Source organism: Aythya fuligula, chromosome 1 (genome assembly GCF_009819795.1).
Source record: "Aythya fuligula isolate bAytFul2 chromosome 1, bAytFul2.pri, whole genome shotgun sequence".
NCBI lineage: Eukaryota > Metazoa > Chordata > Aves > Anseriformes > Anatidae > Aythya > Aythya fuligula.
In genome coordinates this window covers 53,547,579-53,567,217 of record NC_045559.1, presented here as the reverse complement: position 1 = coordinate 53,567,217, position 19,639 = coordinate 53,547,579, and the positions used below count along the sequence as shown (strand labels likewise).

Here is a 19,639-nt window from a genome sequence, read left to right as displayed (position 1 = left end):
GCCCTCAGTGCACAAGAAGCCAGTCGAGGGGATTTAGGTATCTATGTCCACAGTCACACACGCTCAGAAACATGAGCACCACCCCAGACATTAAAGCACGCCAATGCTTTTGGCTAGATCCAGCCTCCTGACGCTGGCCCTTTTTGAGGCCCACCGTAACCCGAGGCTCACAGCTCCCACCCAGAACACCATTTGTTGCTAACTGTACTGCGCAAGCCCGTCCCTAAGAGAGAGCTGGCGTTTTGGACCCGTACTTTGGTGGAGCTGGCAGGATGGTCTGGTAGTTGTAGTGCTGCTGCTGCTGCTGGTTGAGGATCTGAAGCTGGAGAAAGAGTTGCTGCTGCTGCAGTATTTTGGCATAGGATGAATCCATGGGAGGAGCTCCCTTGTCCTGCTTTTGGTCCGGGGGGATATACTGATGATATTTAAGCTTCTTGACTTTCGGCTTCAACTCCTTGGCTTTCTTACTGCGCTGAGACTTCTCGCTGGTAGACTTGGGCTGGCTTTGCTATTTGGGGGAAAAAGAGGAAGCAGATAAGAATGGAAACACTGAAATAACGCCCCAGGTAAACCAGAAAGCACGCTGGGGTTTTTGTTTGAAAATTCTCCATATTTGACCTCAGGGCCTTTCCATGCTTCTCTAAGTCGGGCAGTACTACAGCCACAGCACCCACAGCAGCTCTGCAGCACCCTAAGGCAGGTCACAGAAAGGTGGCAATCCATCCTTCCTAGCACCATTTGTCCATGCAGGGCAGAGTCAGTGTCTCTTCTTCTAGGTAATACCGATTGGTTCAACACATTTTGCATTCAGGACCCATTTTACAGACGGTGAACAGCTCATGGACCAGAAGAACCTCTTAAATAGGTTACAAATAGGATCAGAGGATGACACCAGTGAGTATATAAGCCTTCCTTTCTTAGTGCCTGTTCACATAACACTTCCAGCTCCAAACCTGCTTCGGAGTAACCACCTTACTTTCTCTCAGACTACACCCACGAGGAAATCATCCCAAACCGTACCTTAATGAGCGTCGGAGGGGGCTTGGCAGCAGGAAGAGCCGCTCCATTGGTAAGACTGGGGGGCAGGAGAGGTGGAGGTGGCAGAGGCGGGGGGGGCTGTTCAGGTAGGAAAAGTGTTTCACTGGAGTCCGCACTGATCTGCAACTGGGATGAACCCTGCAGGAACAGAGAGAGGCATAATGCACGCACATCAAGGAAGGAAGTATTTTAACAGGGTGCTGGGAAGTGCCCACTTAAAGGGCAACAGCACAGGTTTCGAGTCAGTAATGAGGATCCTTTAACCCACTCCTTCAGTTGTTCCTGAGAGGCAGCACAACTTCTTAGGGCAGAAAAGGAATCAAAATCCTACAGCTGCATCCCCCAGCTTTGCCTGCCAGCGCTGGCTGCACAAACCCAGGCTGCATCACCAAATAATGGCTGTCCCCCTTCCCCTCACGGCACCACTACAGGGACCTCTAACCAGAGGGCATCATCAGTGCCACACAGGGCTAACACCCTCACATTTCAGGACCCTCTGCCACACATCAGCAGTGGCTGTGAAGCTCCAGGGCACTGCAGGAGGCCCCCCCGTCCTCACCTGAGCTAGTGATGTGCCAGTGGTGCTAGGGAGAGGCTCACAAATCCGGGAGTCCATCGGCGATGGGACAGACCCCTGGGACTCATGGCTGGCTGGCTGTTCGGGGGAGAGGGCATCACTGCTGTCCTCGTCAAAGGAGGAGTTGTCTGCAACCTTTGGGTAGTTCACCTGTCCAACTGAAAAGACAAACACCAGCTGTGGGCTTCAAAAGAGAATTAAGGAATTATCTCACTTGCCCCTAGATGTTTCATAAAGATATTGAAGGCATGGAGAGACTTGTGTCTGAGCAGTGCTTAAAGCAACAGCTAAAAATGAGAGAATGAAGCCCAGCGTGGATCCATCTGAAGTGTTTACATTCGTCTCTGCTATCAGTAGAACAAAACGATGCTATCAGTAGAATAAAACGATGCTGGGGTGAACCAGCAAGACAAGATCAGGAAGTACAACATCAGCAACTTAACCCTGCCCAAACCCAGAACCGTGGGATCAGCAAACAATCAGCCTACTTGCTGATCATTCAGCACCACGGAAAAAAGTCAGGCAGGCAGTTTAAGGCCGAGTCATGGTTTCTTTGGTGTTCATCCTAGGTGGTGGAAGATAGAATCACTCTTCAAGACAGAATCCCAAATTGTTCTCCAGTCTTACAAGCAGCAAGGGCTATGGATTAAGAGGTGGCCCTGAGTGCTGTTAGCAGTTCTGCCTGCCTGCATGTCCCACAAGCAGCAATTTATCTCAAAATAAACCTGGTAAGCAGGAATCTTTCGCACCTAACACAAGAACAACTGAAATCCAGGGAGATGTGATATTCTCAAAGTCAGAAGCAAGCCACATCTCTTAACACTCCAGTTCACAAATTCACTCTTTCTCTTCTACAGTTATTTCTTCTGCAGCAGTGAAGCCAGGCTCTCCCACAGCACTGTCCTTTTTGTTTTTCATGCTAAGTATGTGGCCTTGCTCACAGTTGTGTCCCATTTGTCTTTAAAGTAGCTGTGTGTGTTTGAGGGGACGAATAACCACAGACACACGCAGACTGCTCAGCCCAGGGGAAATGGGAAAGAGCACTGCTGAGGCAGTGGGCAGGCTACTCCTCAGCATTCCTTTCAGCCCTTGGAATGGCGCTGGCATGATTTACATCTGTTCTGGTTTATTTTTAAAGGGGTTGAATTCTCTGAAGTTTGTAAGTTCACAGACAGCTTTTGTTTCATCACACCTGTTTATATTCTGTCTCCTCTCCCTGATCTGAGTCCGTCAGTGGGTTCTCCCTGACCAAGGTTGCTGATGTGTTATACCCAGAGAGATTTTTAAGGAGAGAATCCAGGGAATGCAAGCTACAGCAGTCTTTCAAGCCTTCAGGGTATGCAAAGACTTTCATATTATTCCAGGATGTCCACACTCATAATTTAATGTCCACACACATAATTTAATGACTCTGTACTACTATCTGTGCCAGAGGGAGTTTTGTTTTTCAGAATCCTGGGGGCTAAAAGGCTGCGATTCTGCAACAGGAAAACAAGGCCAACGATGGGCTCGCACTCCCTTAAGCAGGCAGGTGAAATGACAGGAAATCATAGCCACGTGTGGGCAACGCCTTCCACAAAGATCCTCTTCTGGCCTCACCTATAATGGCTTCCTTCAGGCTGGATTCCACAGGCAAGATGTTCTTCTCCACCAGCTCCATGGGGCCTGGCCTCTGCGCTATCTTCTCATTGAGGTCATCTGCCAGCCTGGCTCTCTTTAGCTTCAGCTGCTTAGCCTGCAAGGAGGGTTCGGCCGAGGTCTCTGTTCAGGGGAAAGTAAATAAAATGGCATCAGTCCAGCAACGGTCAACCTATGCACTTTAGCAGTATTTGACTTCTGTTCAGAAAGGTAACTGTAGACACTGATAGATAGCTGCACAGGAAAATAATTGCAGATAATGCTAGATAACTACACAGTGTAAAGATGTTACAGATATATTACAGATATTACATATACTGAAGTTATAAAGATGCTACAGTAGCTTCCGTGACTCTAGAACAGGACAAATTCACTGCTCCCAAACTAATGTCACCTGATTCTCATTCACCTTTTCCCTTTCAGGTGTGTCCAAAGATGTGGCACTCAGCAGTAGGGTAGTACTCCCTCTCTGAAACTGAGGTGCATATTAATTAGATCAGATCTGCCTTACTCCCACTCTGGATATTTTACAGTGTCTTCCGTTAGAAGAGCAATCCCTACCAATTCCATTTCATTTCAGCTGCACAAAACTGCACAATTTGAGTTTACCTAACAGATTTTTCTGAGAATCTCCATGCAAAGGTTGTTGGATCCCTCCCAAGAAATCATGATCTTCTGCCAACTCCCGACTACAGGAAAGATTTGGGGGTCCAGAGTCAATACAGAAAGCTACTAAACAAGTAGTTAAGACAATGTTTGTGGTTGATGTCCTTCTGTTTCATGTGTGCCATACCTTCCAGAATGTGCATCCTAACCAGCTCCGATCTCTCTGGCCTGGACCGGATTTTCCGTTTCAGATAGTCCTCTGTCTGTAGCAAAACAGAAAAGCAAAACCAGTTTTAGTTGATCAGGCACAGGAGTGAGGTGATCTTGGGACAGCACAACCAAGAGAAACAACCATCCTTAGTTGCTTCTGAGATCTCAGTAAACACTGACCAGTGAAGGGACATTATTTTCTGTCCCAAGGCACCCACAGAGTGAGTTTATTCTGAAGATGACCTCCCACTGGACATCCCCTCAGTGTAAGAGTGTTCTGCTGCCCTGTGGAACAGAAACTGGAAAGGACTTCCTCAGGACCCGAAGCCCTCTTTTTGCTTTTTATGCAAAACCACTAACGTGTCAGGGTGAAACGCAAGACATTTCTTTTCGCATTAAAGGACAGACATGTTGGTTCCAATGTTCACAGCAGACTTTCATATACTGCTGGCATTTGATGCCGACTTGTGGTTTGGGCATAATCTTCTTTGTTTCAGGATAAGCTGTTTGTTAAGCTAAAGACCCCATGCACTCCCTTGGCAGGCAAAATCTAAATGCTATGACAAGACCCATTTCATTTCCAGAGCTGCTTTTAGCTCTGTCTTTGGAGAACGTGCTACAGAGCAATGCACGGAGATGACCCTGCCCGGGCTGAGCCTGTTACCCTGCACACATCCAGCAATGGGAATCTGGGAGCAGAGGCAAACAGACTGCTGAGTACTGCCCAGCCGAATGGGCCTTACAGGAAATTCATATGGAAGCCAGTCAGAAAACTGCACCATACTTGCTCGGTTGCCCACACCAAAATATTAGCTTGGTAAGAAGGTTTTATTAAATGAGGAAGAAGAAATAAAGCCTTTGGGACACTGGTCGTAATGCAAAACTCGTTGTTCCAAGCTTTCCATCAAGTTTAAAGTGGCAACGCTGTCTGACAGGTTTTCATCACAGCTGTTCTTTAGTCTTATGTTGCTTTCACTTTTAAAACAGAACTTAGCCCAGAGTCATACGAGTTTTTATTTCCCCTGTAGGCCAATCAGAAAAAAAAACAACAAACCACTGTCCCCAGAGACCTTCTGAGGAACAGAAATCAAGAAACCCCCAGTTAGCAAAGGTGCAACACGAAGTGTGAGGCCTGGCTCAGGCCTGGCTTCCTCTTTCGACAGAGCCAGAAGTGGGTGTGACTTCAGTGTTGGGATCTTCTCAATTAAGTTTACATAACATAATACAGCATAATATGACATAAATAACAATGTAAAGTAACTGGGTGGTGGGGAAGAAGAATATTATGGACCTACAGGAAAAATCCAATGGCTTTCAGGCACAACTAGTTGACTGAGGGGTAACCACCACCACACAGAAGCTGAAGAACAGCCCATCCTATACATCCGTGTCTGCACAGCATTGTGTTACATCCAGAGCATGAAGGACTTCCTTCTGCATCACATCAACAGCTACAGGATGCCCAAAATACGAGACATACTCCTCCTGACTTCCCTAAAACCTCGAAGAGCATATTGCATCTTACCCTGGCCCGCTCCAAACTCCTTCTCTGTTCATGAAATGCAGCTGGACTTTTCAGAGCTGTTGAGAAAAAAAAAAAAAAGAGAATGAGTAAGAATGAAGAAGTTTTCTCACCACATGTCCTTTCAGGCCAACTAAATTAACAAATACACCACAGCAACTGCCCCCTGCATCTGTCAACACGCTGGACCAGATCTCCAGCTGGTATAAAGCAATGTGAACTGACATGCTCTGCTTGACAGCAAAGGAGCTACAGGAGCTGGATTTTCTGTGGGCTACTGAAGAGAATAATTTGGGCTCCACTTCTAGGAGAGCTAACCGCTGTTCACCAAGTGGGGGCCATGAACACAAGGCAAAAATCTCCCCCCAGCAAATGCCTTTCCCAAGTTTCAGCATGGCGTAAAACACCCCGGACCCTTAAATAAGAGAACAGCACCAAAACACTGAAGAGATACGTGAAATGGTTGGAAGGATGGGGGAGGATCCTAATGAACTGCAAATCCTCTTTACTACCTTGTAATGTCATAGGAAGCTGCAAGTCTTTCATTAATCTGCACCTGTGCTTTGTGTACAGGCAAGGGCTGGTCACAAATTCTGTAGGTCCCCAGCAGGACGTATATATTCTGTGTAACAGAAACTAGCAGGACAACGGGAACACTTGGACAGGAAAGTATATCTGCCTGCTGACAGATAACCAAGACTTGAGGAATTAACAGCAGACCTCCTCGCCCCCTCAGGCCTAGTAAAAGAGCAGAGCCAAAATGGATCAGGTTTTAAGAAACCGATCCTCTGCTGTCCAGGACCGTACTAACCCTGGAGGAATCTCTCGCTCTGCCTGGCTCCCCTGCAGCACACAAAGCTCACGTCCCACGGTAAAACTGGAGAAAGGGGGTGACATTACTCCTAACTCAGCACTGAGAAGCGTCACTTGCTCCTCATGGTTTCCCAAATCCACGAGCCGCTTGCTTGCTACAACAATTGCATTGTAGCTTGTATTCAGAACTGCCTGAAGGGCACAGAACTCATTTCCTTTCATATTTAGGAAGTATTTATATTTAAAACTGCTCGATGGAGTTTCTAAATTACCATCAAGATAAGCACCAATGTTAAAAAATCCTTCAGCTTTAAAGGCAAGTTGCAAGGCTTTTGAAGCCAGAAATCTCAACTTGTGTAGTCAGTAACTCCGAGGTGTTGCACGCACATCCTCCAAAATACGGTCTCCTTGTACTCTTTTTCACTTGAGACCAATGATTAAAATATTTCTCAAATGTAACTTAATAATGAAATATCAAAATGCTATTCAAAAATTAAAAAGCTTGCTTAGATGCAATGCAGGAAGCTACTTCCAATGCATGCGTAAGCTTCTGAACTTTCCTACGGAATAAAATGCAGAGCCAACAAAGACAAAATGTTAAGACAGAAATACCTCCTGTGAAATATAGGCAGAGTCCCTCTACATTTACAAATACAGAGTAAAAAGCACAAGTTAGTCAATATGCTAGGAATTATGAGCACACCGGTGCCCCATAATGAGATTCAGGCTACAGCAGTGAATGAAGAGTAATTTGTAGAGTAAGTAAGCAACAACTGAGCACTAACCATAGTGAGTATACAACTGCTGGGGCAAAACAGTTCCTGTTCAGATTAAAGATGGTTTCATACAATCGAATTTCACACAAGCCGGGAGAAATCACCAGAGAAAGTTATGCAAGCTGGCAAATGGGAGTGCTCTGATTGCACTTTGGGATAAGTAATGTACGGGCAGAGAGATGGTTTTGCAATAACTGAAAAAAATAACATAAAGAAAAAAATGCACTGGCCAGCTGAGACATGAACAGCCGCGCAGTATGGCCACCGCATTGTCATGACCACAAGCAGCAAATCCCGCTGGGAAATGCTCTTCTCAAGCCCCACGGACTGCTTGTGAATATATGCATGAGCTTGAACACATTTCTCTCGTGGTACACGTATCACGGAAAAGTGAAGTAAAAGCTTCCTTAAGCTCAGGCAATCCTGGGCAAAGATACCGGGCGATAGATAAATCACCATCAAAATCTACGCTGGAAACAAGCGCAGCAAGCCTCTTCTTGAGTCCTCCAAATCCCTCTCCCCCTAGAATGTGCCGGCACGGCAGTAATTCTTCGCTCTCCCCTTCCTACCTCTGCCGTCAGCGTGAGGCAGGACATGAACTTTAAGTGACATTTCCCTGGCCATGGCAACTGCTCAGGAAAGTCAACTGCAGGCGTTCAGCTGATTTCACAGGTAGTCCAGGAAAATCTTCAATAGGAAGAATAAAACCAAGACGAAAAGGATCCCCGAGTCAAAGGAAAAAAAAAGAACCCCCCTCCCCCAAATCCCATACACATTAAATAGTAAGCAATGCAAAACTGCTACGGGAAGACCCTTGCAAAAACAATGTCAGTCTCTCACGACCAGCTCTCTGCAAACAAGCACGGGGCTGGAGCTCGCTGTGCTGGCAACACGACAGAGGACTTCATATCTGACCTCTGGAAATGTCAAGAGGGCACAAATCCTTCCCTGCTTCCCTCAGCAATCTAGGATGGGGCTGCCATGTCAGAGGAGGGTGTCTGTTGTAAAACCCCGCTCTGTCTGAAGTTAACTAAGCCTTGCACATTCTGCTGGCCACGTAACGATGACTATTTTACTGGAGCAATTTGAAAAAAAAATAATGACAAAAAAATAAAAAATTCTCTCTGCAGAAGACTGAGGCTGGGAGGCAGAGGGTGCCCAGCACCGGCTGGGGCAGGGCTCCTGCCACCAAAGCAGGTCATGCATGCACGGCCCCTGGTACCTGAAGCAGCAAATAGGACCCCACAACGTGAAGGAACTCCTAGCATCTGATCCTTTCTGACTGCACGGGTTGGAGAAAATATATTAGGCTGTTCCTTACGGCGGGTTGTCTATCCTGTTCTTGAAGACCACTAATGAAAAAATGCAGCATTATATTGCAGAGAAATTATCCCAGAGCTTGCTACCTGAAAAACCTTTCTGTATGTCTAAACTGTATTTCCCTTCCTACAATTTATACTCATTATTCCTTGCCTTGCCTGCAATGATTACAGAGAACAACCTATTTTCTTCCTCTTTGCATTTATCCCTACATATTTGAAAACTTAGGTTCTCTCTTCTGCTGGATAAAATGAACAAAGCCGGTTATTTCATCCTTCCTTTACAGATAACATTTCCCAGACCTTTGCTTGTTTACTCTCTTCTGGACTTTTTCCAGTTGATCTGCATTTTTCTTGAAGTACAGTGCCCAAAATTGGGTATATATTCCAGCCTAGGCTTTATCAGTGTTTCAGAGAGCTAAAGATTATTCAATAAGACTTCTCAGTTCCACGTGTCAGGCTGTTTGCCTTTTCTTGGGTGCATAAAACATGTAACACTGTTTACTTGTGCTTGGCTCACAAACCGTGAAAGGTCTCCGATCCTCTTCTGCGGAGCTGCTCTCCAGCCGGGATTCTCCATCCTCAGTTCATGCCACTGGCTGGATGTACCAAAAGGCAGGAATTCTGCGTTTTTCTCCCCATCCCCAACATTTCATTTCTCAGCTTCTCCAGAATATTGTGAGCCCCCCATCCTGCCTTCCTCCCAGCTTCCTAACCCGCCAGCTTAAAAAATACACACATGATTCCCTTGTTTAAACAGAATTACTGAAAGCAGTGCATAGTATCAGACACAGACGTTAGGGTCTGTCACCAAAAGGTGACTGCCTCCTCCCTGTGGCACGTGCCCCTCCCCAAACGGGGTGCTATTTAACTCAGTGTGAATCCTGACCCTGCTAACTGCATGGCCAACCTCACTAGCTTTGCTTGCAAAACTTGGGGGAGCCCCTGCAGACCACACAGTGCTGCCAAAGAAAGAAGAACTCGACAGACTACAATAGCAGCGTTAGCTGTTGATAGAAAATTTGTATTTCTCTGGTACTGAGATATTGAAGAATGCAGAAGGAATTTCCACCAGGCCTCCTTTCAGTTCGGTGTACCTTTGCCTGCCCTTGTGCTTTTGTCTGTATGTGATATATTTGTGATATTTTCATCCCCAATAAACGGAGTTTCTACTTTCTGCCCTCACTCCTGCACTTGGGCCTGGGACAAAGCCCGCTAGCCCTCAGTTATGCTGACACAACAGTTTGTGGCCTCGGATCACAGTTGTTTTGAAAGAGTTATTTTAACCTGGATCGGTATGCTCATTTACAGCCCAGCTCCACAAATAATTGTGTCAGCAAGACTGAGCAAAAGCTGCACGGGCAGCCAAAGCCAGAAAGGAGCGGCTGGGGCTGAAGCCCGTGCTGCAGCGGGAGCCCCCATGATGCTGAAGCACGGCCCCAGAGCCTGCAGCCTGCCCCATGCACCTTGGGGAACAGCCTGAAGGAGGAAACGGCTCTCAGCACCACGTCCCACGCAGCAGGCATTACACGTGGCTTACTGCAGGGATCAAAGGGATACCACCATCACCAGAAGTGTTTGGGACAGAGGTGTACAGGGCTTTGTCCCACTCAGCCACGTGGCGAGTTGCAGCACCAACTGCTAGGAGAAGAAGCACCAGCTTTAGGTGACCGCCAGCAGGACACGAGTTTCCTACCGCCGCTGGGCTGGCTTGCAAGGACCTCCTGAGGTTCCTACCACACACATCCCAGTTTTTCATTCTCTCTGCTACTTGTGGACAACGATGCTTCCTCACAGGATTCCTGAAGCGTTACGATCTCTGTGGTCACACCCTCAGCTACCAAGAGAAAGCTCTCTGGAGATGAGTGATGCAACTGCGTCGTGCCTCCACCCTACTGCAGAAATGGTTGCAGCTAGGGCACTGCAACTGCTGGCCTTCCGTCTGACCCCCAAAGGGAGGCAGCAGCCACACCGGAGCATCTACGATGACAAATTCCTTTCCATACAATGCACAGCAATGGAAATCACTCATCTTTGCTTCAAGCTGATGTATTAATTCCTGTGAAACTGCATCCAAAACTGCAGTGCGTAACTTCAGTGTTCCCTCAGCCCACGTCATGTTTTGAAGATGACGATGTGTGAGTGAAGGGAGATTCTACTGCAAAGTGTCCAGGTGGTGCTGCCTGTAACGAAGGTGACTCGGGAAACCAAGGCTCAGCCCAAATCTCCAACGTAACAGCAGAAACAAAAAGCTGGACAAAATGGTCCAAACATTTTCTGCTCAGGGATTATTTACCCTGCAGCATACAAAAGCCAATTTACGCCTTGCAAAGCTTTCAAGGACAGTCATATAAAGATACTTGAGTTCCTGTTACCCAGTGTGAGAAATAAGTGGAATCAGAACCGCTCTAAGAATGAAACATGGCAGAGGAAGGGGATGGAAGGATCCAGCCCCTCGGAGAGGAAGGTCAAAGAAGCCACACGCTCTGCATTTGCTTCTGCAGTTGATGGAAGACACCAAGATTTGCAAGGAGCCAAATAATGCAAAAGGGTCTTCAGAGATCCTCATAGCTCAGATGTCTAGGGAGGCTGCAAAACCTTCTGAAATCGGGTAAGATTTCAGAATAGGAATTGTCTATCAGACCTGTACACAGGGAAGAGACAGCAAGGGAGCTTTCCTTGGTCACACACAGCATCGAGAACTTCACGGACAGCACAGGCAATGTTCTTCATAGGCAATACCTGAACTGCAGATCAGTTGGTCAGACAACGTGCAGTGTTTGTGGAAAACTACAGCTAAATGTGAAAGGCTGAATCAAGTATCCTGCTTGTCATTTAGATCAGCTCATGAAGGAAAATTAAAATCTTTGTTATGACAAAGAGAAGATCATGTCCTGTCCAAAACCAACTTCAGAATAACTCAGAGAGGCAAGGCCTACCACTGCAGCTCTTCGCCTCCTCTCTGAACCAAATTCTAGTTTCTCTCTCTTGTTTACTATATGCTTTCGTAAAAAGATGAGATAAAGAGCTGCAAATACGCTCATGACTTCCTCTGTCAGTTCAGGGTGGGGCACCCACCCTGTAGCACTTTGCGTGGCATTTGGTAATACACACATATTTTGAACCACAGATCAAGGCTGTTGGCACTTTCTTCCTATTTGTCCTCAACCCACTTCCAAAAATCATTTCTCAAAGCACAGAAGACAAAAGTATTCAAAAATTGGGTCGCCAGCACAGAAGGAGCTGTCATCTTGCTAGTGGGGCAGCACCAGAGAGCAGGATGGTGTAGAAATATGAAACAGGTGGGAATACACAGGTGATGGAAAAGAGATCTTCACTAGTACTCTTCTTTTTACGTAGCTCCAGCGAATTTCCCGTTTGGGACACAAACCTGATCAAGCCTGATCATTCCTGCTGATTTCATAGCCCTGGCATGGATAAAAACCCTTGGATTAAGGCTAAGATCTGAGCATCAATTTAAGGATTAGGAAAAAGAAGCCACAATCAATGAACTGTGATTATTCAAGCCCAGAAGCATGACAAACTCAGAAAATTCAGCCACCACCAAAGCACGGCATGGTGACGGTGCCACAGCGTTACGGAGACTCCCGTGACTGAGCTATCCCAAGGGGCAGCAGAAGACAGGCCATGTGTAGTGGAAGGCAGACGTCCTGCCTCCTGCTGCCACCCCAAGCCCTGTGAGACCCCCAAACCTGCTCCTCAGCACCCTGAGGTGGGGCTGAGCATCACAGCACCACGCGGGTGGGACTGCGGGACCCTGCCCCAGCTCTGCCTTTTGGCTGTACCACAGCCATGCCTCCTTTCAAATACAGCTGAAATCTAAGATTTTTGTTAGCTTCAGCAATGCGACAAGCCTGCCTGTCACAGCCAGCGTGCAAGAATTGAGAGAAAGCACTAAGAAGTTTCGAGGGCCAAGCGGAGTTAATTTGAACTGTCAGAGATCTGTGTAATTTCTCAGAAGACTCACCCTCTGGAGGAGCAAAATGGAAATTGTCACCCATGGTAACAGTTATCAGATCTCTGAGTGTCTTGCTACAGCTTCAAGTCCAAGAACACTTAGGGCAGGCACATAGAGATAATGCACAGCCCACTCTGCGCATCCACAGTAATTCTGCAGTCAAAAGACATCGCTGATACCTGAACTGAAAACATAAAGGAGGTAATAGAAAGCTTCACTGCAATTATTATCATTCCACCTCCAAACTCAAGAGGAAAAGGGAGATAAGGAACTTCTAATGGGAACCCCTCAATTGATCCATTCCTACACCAAACTCAGCGCCTGTTTGTTGGATGGTTAATCGCCCCTTTGCAAACTCTTCTGACAGCTTCATGGAGAGCCAAGATGTGGGGCAGTGAGAAGAAACAGGACAGACCATTCCCAGCTTCCAAGCAAGAATAAGCCCAAACAGACTCCAGGGAACGTGAAGGAAAAAGAATTGTATCGCAGACCAAGTTTTGCTCCCCTGAATTATTATGCTTCTCTTGCAAACAACCGGCAGAGCTAAATACATTATTGTTGCAGGGATCAGGGACTAAATGCAGCCTGCCAAAACCCTGAGCACAGCCTTTTCTTTCTGCAACTTCAGAGAGGACAAACAGCACATTTCCACGGCTAACACAATGAACTTTCCTGCTCCAACCATGTCTTATTAATCACAGATGATACAAGCACGTGGAAAACAAACACATACAGCTATCTGAAAACATGAACAAGCCAGGTGCTGTTATTAGGCCTCTTGCAACGAGGCCCTCAGCTGAAATCTACAGACTCCCTTCTCCACATGAAGCCTCAGGCCTTTGAAATCGGGCTTCAAGAGAAGAGATCAAAGTCAAAGAACGAGCAAATAATTTCCAGGAGACGAGCTGCAGGTAGATAATCAAATTAAAAGAAAAACAGTTACAGATTTCTGTGTGAGATGCCACAAACAGAAAACACAGCTGGAAGTGTCCTCCACAGCTCTGTTTGTGTTACGCTACCTGCTCAGAGCTCCAGTTCTGCTCTCGGAGCAGGACATCTAGCAGAGCAAAAGTTGTGCTGCAGCCTCTCTATTTGAGATGTCATTCTATACACAATGAACCAGGAAATACAAGAGATGAAGTGGAGTAGTTAAATATATAAATATATATCTTAAAAGTTTGATGGGTTTGGGTTTTTTATTAAAAAAGTCTGTGAGTAACAATAATCACAGACCATATGTTTGTTTTTAACTACTTATCCTAAATGGTATCCTAAATGAAGCACAATTTCAGCTGGTTTTGTTTGTGGAAATACCTTGTGGGACAGAAGCAGCAGCAGTGGGCACAACAGCAGAAACCAGGTGGTAGGGAAGTATAAATTTGTATTGTTGTTACTATAGATACACTTTCAAAAATACAAGGAGCATCACTTCGAAGTCCTGATGTGTAAAGAAGCATGCGCATGCCGGAGCACGTTACGCAGCACAGACACTCGAGGCAGGAAGAGTGTTTTGGGGGGATTAAAGCAATCGGTTTCTCTGCAATTCAAATATAACACATTGATTCTGAGCCACACATCAACACTCCTGAATTAATAAAACTCCAGGCAGCCATAGCAGCTCATCTTCTATCACGGCCTTGATGCAGAAGGTGAAATGTTGTGGAGACATTACGAATTGCACCTGAAGTCGCCGACACGACTGCAGAACACTTCCTGTTGCGAAAAATGCAGCATGTTTAGGTAACTGTGCTCTAACAGCTCACTACCTTTCCCTTCCTCGACATGGATCAACAGACGATCCTATTTAGCAATTAACACAGTTAAACAAATCTAAAAGCCAGATGTTTTTGGTTTGTTTTGACAACATGTCAGTATGGCCTACCGTAGCTATTGTTCATAGCGGGAATCAGGAATTGACAACATCCCCAAAGGACCGGCCTCCCTCAGCCACTGCCCCGTGCATGGCATTGAGAAGCTGCAGGTTTAAAACTGCAAACATTTTGCTTACTGAAATCAGTACCTCAACTGTTTTATTGTAACGGATGCAGAAGGCCTCGCACAGGCTCTGCACACATGACTACTGATAGGCCAAAACATAAATGTGGTCTGTATCCTAGACTGGCCTACTTTAGGCCAAAACACAGCCTGTGCTCTGTATCTTAAAATCACTTTCTAAGTGTCCCCAGCAACTGGCAACACCTTTAAATTAATTCTGAGCAATGTCTCTTGTACACCCTCCTTAGGAGAGTCAAAGTACACCCTCCTCAGGAGAGTCTGAAAGCCGGTAGGCAGCACAGGATTCACCAATGTCGTATACCAAAACACACTCAGGTAACCAACAGGCTGCATGTCCAAGTAGGAAACTGCACTGGAGTGTTGGTAACTCAAACCTACAGCATGCAATCACCTCAGCATGGCAACCTGTAAAAACAGAGACATTAGAAAAACAGCACAAATTCCAGCCTTCCTGGATTCTACCCTGACTGCCATCTTCTAACTGCTCAGTGTGAAGAGAAGCTCTATTTCCAATTATTAAGCGATTTGCACTAAGCAGTTGCTGTGACAAGAGAAGACAAAGTACTGTAAATCAGTACTGGTCCCAGCAGAGAGGTAACGCCAGGTGCATTTAGATGAGACATTAGGAAGAAATTCTTTTCTCTGAGGGCTGTGGGGCACAGGCTGCCCAGAGAAGCTGTGGGTTCCCCATCCCTGGAGGTGCCCAAGGCCAGGCTGGATGAGACTTTGAGCAACATGGTCTGGTGGGAGGTGTCCCTGTCCATGGCAGGGGGTTGGGATTAGATGGTTTTTAAGGTCCCTTCCAACCCCAACTATTCTAGGATTCTCTGATTCTCTGAACTGCCAAAGCAAAGCAAGCACTAGCTCAGAGGGTTCATGGGATGAAAACCCCAAATTGCCAGCAGGAAAAAAGTTTACAAGGACTTGAGCTGAGTACTGTGTGCTGGAGAGGACAGCAGTATTTTGTTCTTTTCTATTTTTTACACCTGCCTTCTACACACATTCATACACGCTGTGTACATGGCATTCTGGAACCCAAACACACAGCCAAAGTAATTGCATGTGGGCTCAAATCCGGGAAGCAGCAAATGCACTGAAGCAAAAAAGAAGCACATGGAAATTCTCTACCTGTGCTGTAGCTCCCCTCCTCTTAGCTCTCAGTTCAGACAATGCCCTTTTCAAAGGCTGCCTCCATCACCTTTCAGATATTCACAAAGCAATGCGGAGAGCAACACAAAGCACATCCCCGGAAACAATTTTCAACTTCTGCTTCATCTGCTTGGTGAATCTAATGGTCACTACGGCAGCTTCCCTGCAGGACTGCGCCACATGAAAGCCTTAATTGGCTCTATTTTGTGTCTGCAAAGAGAAGCCAAAGATCACAGTCCCCGGCTGATAAAAAAAGGGGCATGTGAAGCTTTAAAACAGGCGCAGAAAACAAACAGAAAAAGCAAAACATGTTTTGCAAAGCAGAATATTGCTATACTGGCCAAATGTCTTTCCCCTAAAATTATAGTTGAAGATACTTTCCACGTGTTTTTCTGCTCAGATGAGTATTAGCTGTTGTGCTAAACATTCTTTTCGAGGGTGGAAAACTGGACATTTAATTCTAACAAAACAAAACAAAACAAAAACTTACAATAGCTGTGACTTAAATTTGACACTGACAGCTTCTGCCTGTTCTGCTACAGCACGACAGGGTTCAGTTGAGCACTGAAGAAGTTTTTGTTTAGTTTGCATTTTAGAGAATAAGAAAATCACTTCTGCATAGTTACCAAAAAAAATGCAAATAGTCAGAGAGCTTCTCTATTGGCACTATCAAATAATAGGCCAAAACTTGAATCAGTATGAAAACTCTCCTTGTTTCTAGATATAGTCCTAGCTCAAATCACAGGCATGTCAGCTGCAGATGAAGGCTTGCTTATCACCTCCTTCCTACAGGCAATGCAGAATTTTAACCTTCAACTAATGAATCCTGCTACTAGTAAAAGGTTATGCAAAGTGATAACAGAGGAGCAAGAAGAATTAATGAAGCATTAAACTAAATTATTTTGAGTCCTCCGTCACTGCTTATAAATGTTTTATTTCTATCTACAATACACTAATTCTTTAGTGAAGCGTAGCCCTGCTGTAGGTGGTTGGTGGGCTGGAAAGGTTACTCAAGCAAGATTAAGTGTACTTGGTGTAAGATTGTTGAAACGTTTGCCTTTCCTCCCTACCATATAAACAAAATTCCACATGGGAACAAAGAAAGCAGTTCCCTGCTCCATTTCAAACAAGCAAAGCAGAACAGGGTGACTCTTTCAGGCTCTTCACTGTGAGCATCAGCTCCTTTACAAACACACATTCTCCCACTCCTCAGGTTTAGAGTGTCCAAAAGCCTTGTGTGGAAGGAAGCCTGAAATACAATTTCTTATTTACAATTCACAAACTCAATCCAAACACCACGTAAGAATTGTATTGCATTCAGGAGAACCAGAAGTACTCAAGTGAGCTTGCACAACAGATAGGTTTTAATGTAAAACCAGAACTTTTACTTCCTCCATTCTTGGTTCACGGATTTCTGCAGGTCTGTTTGGTGATGGGATCCAGGAACTGAACGGAATTAAAGGCTAAATCCGAGTGAACATCTGGGATAGCATAATAAGAGCAACTCTGCCAAGAAAAACAGTTGATACTGAGGAACTAACATCCACACTCTGTATGTGAAAGTGAAACAGGAGGTGGTGTGTCAGATGAGCCCTAGTCTGGTCCCATGGACCAAATGAGTATTAGCTGTAAGCAGAATATTCTTCAGCTCAGTTTCACCCCAATTTAATACAACTCTCCAATTCTGTGAGCTTTTTGTGTGCAAAGCAAGGTACAGCAGGCACGTGCAATCGGGAGTTTGACTTCAAAAGCACTTTCCTGACTCAAGCCATAATGCTAATGAAGGTCCACCCATAACCACTGCAGTTCTTTCAAGCATGATAAGGCTCTCCAGATGGGAAATACAGGCCAGAAGCCAACCAGCACTTCCCGTGGAGAGAGCACGCCAGCTCATTTCATTCGGCGCCAAATCATCCTCTGGATTCCCATTTTTAATTTTTGTTAAATCCTGATAAAGGGCTGAGCAGGGCTGGTTTCCTGAGTAACGAACTCAAGAGGGAGACATGGGGTCCGCGATCGCTATGTATAGCAGCAGATGACAGCGGAACAGGATAAGTACATAAATGCTTTCACAGACAGGGTTTACATGGTAGAGACATGACAGAGTACAGGAGACCTGCACATTCTCAGTGGAAAGGTAAAATGTCTATTCTGAACAGCTGAAAGGAGGAGCAAAGCTGTTGTGACTCAGATGCCTTCAGAAAGAACAGGGCCCTTAGTCATCTCCTGTCCTTCTCAGGTTAAAAATGGGATTTTGCTTTAAGTATCACAATTCGTCTCACATCTGATCTTCTCATTAAAAACGGCCCAGACAAATAATGGTTTAAACATTTCCCTATGTGTGGTTATTTCCAGTTGGCAGGTATGGGTAAATGATACCATGGCTTGGAGAGGAATAATTTTAACTCATGTTTAGAGCAGATCTGCTCAAATGTTTTTTCTTCACTGAAGAAAGAACCTTTTAATGTGGTGCCAATGTTTTCGCAATGATATTTCACTGAGCATTCTTCTTTGGTCTGTCATGAAATTCACACGTAAGAGACATAAATGAAGCAATGAAGGGTACAAGTCTGCAAAGACTCGTTATTTAGGCTATATTTTAAGCAAATTTAAGACTGACTAATTACTCTGGGTGCCTTACTTGAATTACTTGAAAGGGCATCATTTTCAAAGGGCCTGTAAAACAGACCCCTCTCGGGAATCACAAGTTTGGCCAGCCACGCTTTGAAGAAAGCCAGTACGAAACATAACCTAATACAGATTTGCATACATATCCACCTACAGCAGAAGACCACAAAGAAGTCAGGAACATTCAGGAATATTTGCTTCTGGGAAACATTAGCAAAAGCACACAGCCACTGGGACACTAATCTTTCATCCAAAAGCAAGTAAGTGTATTCTGTAGAAACATGTATATGAATTCCCCAGGCGAAAATAAGACAAGCGTGATGTACTACATCCAGACAGGTCAATCCTTCCTTTTTAATTTGGTAATAGAATTTTAAATAGGGGTCCCAGAAACATCTTGAGCATGTCACTACCTTCCAGAGAGCCACTTCAGCTGACAGAGGGGTGCTGACAGGTTCTCTTCATTCAAAGAGAGAGCTGACAGCCTAACCTTATGACATTAGCAAAGCCTAAGTCACATCACTGTGTCATATTACAGTGTGCACCCCAAAAATAGAAGGAACGAGAAACTCATTACTACGTTGTGTTCAAATAAGGTGTGTGAAGTGGGGGAGGAGGGAAGTTTTTGAAAGAAGAAAACATTTACCTGAGCCTCTGCCTTCTATTGAAGCTGTTAAGTGAAACTGAGAGGAACTCTTAAATGCTTGCTCTTTGGTCTTCCTTCGAGTTATTACCTCTAAGTCATTCAGCTCAGAAGTGCATGTGGGGGGTGGGAAACAAAAAAAATATCTTTTCTCCAGTGCTAAACTGACAGAGAATTTACTAAAGCTTGGCATTAAGGGATATCCAATGTGTCTACACAGACACGTATATTAATGTTCTCTGGCTCTGCAGACTTAGTCTTGCCCTGCAAGAAGGGGACTGGCTGATGCCCATAAGTCCCTTGCTGGCTACGTGTTCTAGCTACAAACATAAAACATGGTCCCTTGGTTAACATCTGGTAAGTGCTGCCAGTTTTGACCAGGTTTATGGAATATGTTACATACAAAGTTAGAACTGCCTCTGAGGTCTGCAGAGCTGACAAACAAGAACAGAAACTGCAAAGGCAGGAAGCCTGTTAAAAGAGTGATTATCAGCATGTGTCAAGAATATCAGACACTTCAAACATAGCATGGTCTCCAGAAGACTTTTCACTACGATCAAATTCAAAAGCTGTTTTGGAGTACGGTTACGCTTGGAGCCATTACTCTGTTCCTTGGTATCAGAGGTGGCCCCACACCTAGAGTACCAACGCCTCCGAAGGACAACGTTGAGTGTAACAGGGTGGGGCTCTTCTCTATGATGTTTTTCATCCAGGAACGGAGAATT

General features: G+C 45.4%; 1 protein-coding gene across 1 annotated transcript in view; it reads right to left on the bottom strand.

Annotated features, from left to right (window-relative positions):
* MRTFA (myocardin related transcription factor A) overlaps positions 1 to 19,639 on the bottom strand; it is a 101,034-nt gene that overhangs the window by 5,867 nt on the left and 75,528 nt on the right. Inside the window, exons 6-11 of the mRNA XM_032207809.1 lie at positions 5,595 to 5,650; positions 4,047 to 4,122; positions 3,215 to 3,376; positions 1,598 to 1,773; positions 1,021 to 1,176; positions 255 to 508 (exon numbers count right to left, since the gene is read on the bottom strand). Of these exons, the coding sequence (XP_032063700.1) occupies positions 255 to 508; positions 1,021 to 1,176; positions 1,598 to 1,773; positions 3,215 to 3,376; positions 4,047 to 4,122; positions 5,595 to 5,650 (880 nt within the window). The remainder of the gene's footprint in view (positions 1 to 254; positions 509 to 1,020; positions 1,177 to 1,597; positions 1,774 to 3,214; positions 3,377 to 4,046; positions 4,123 to 5,594; positions 5,651 to 19,639) is intronic.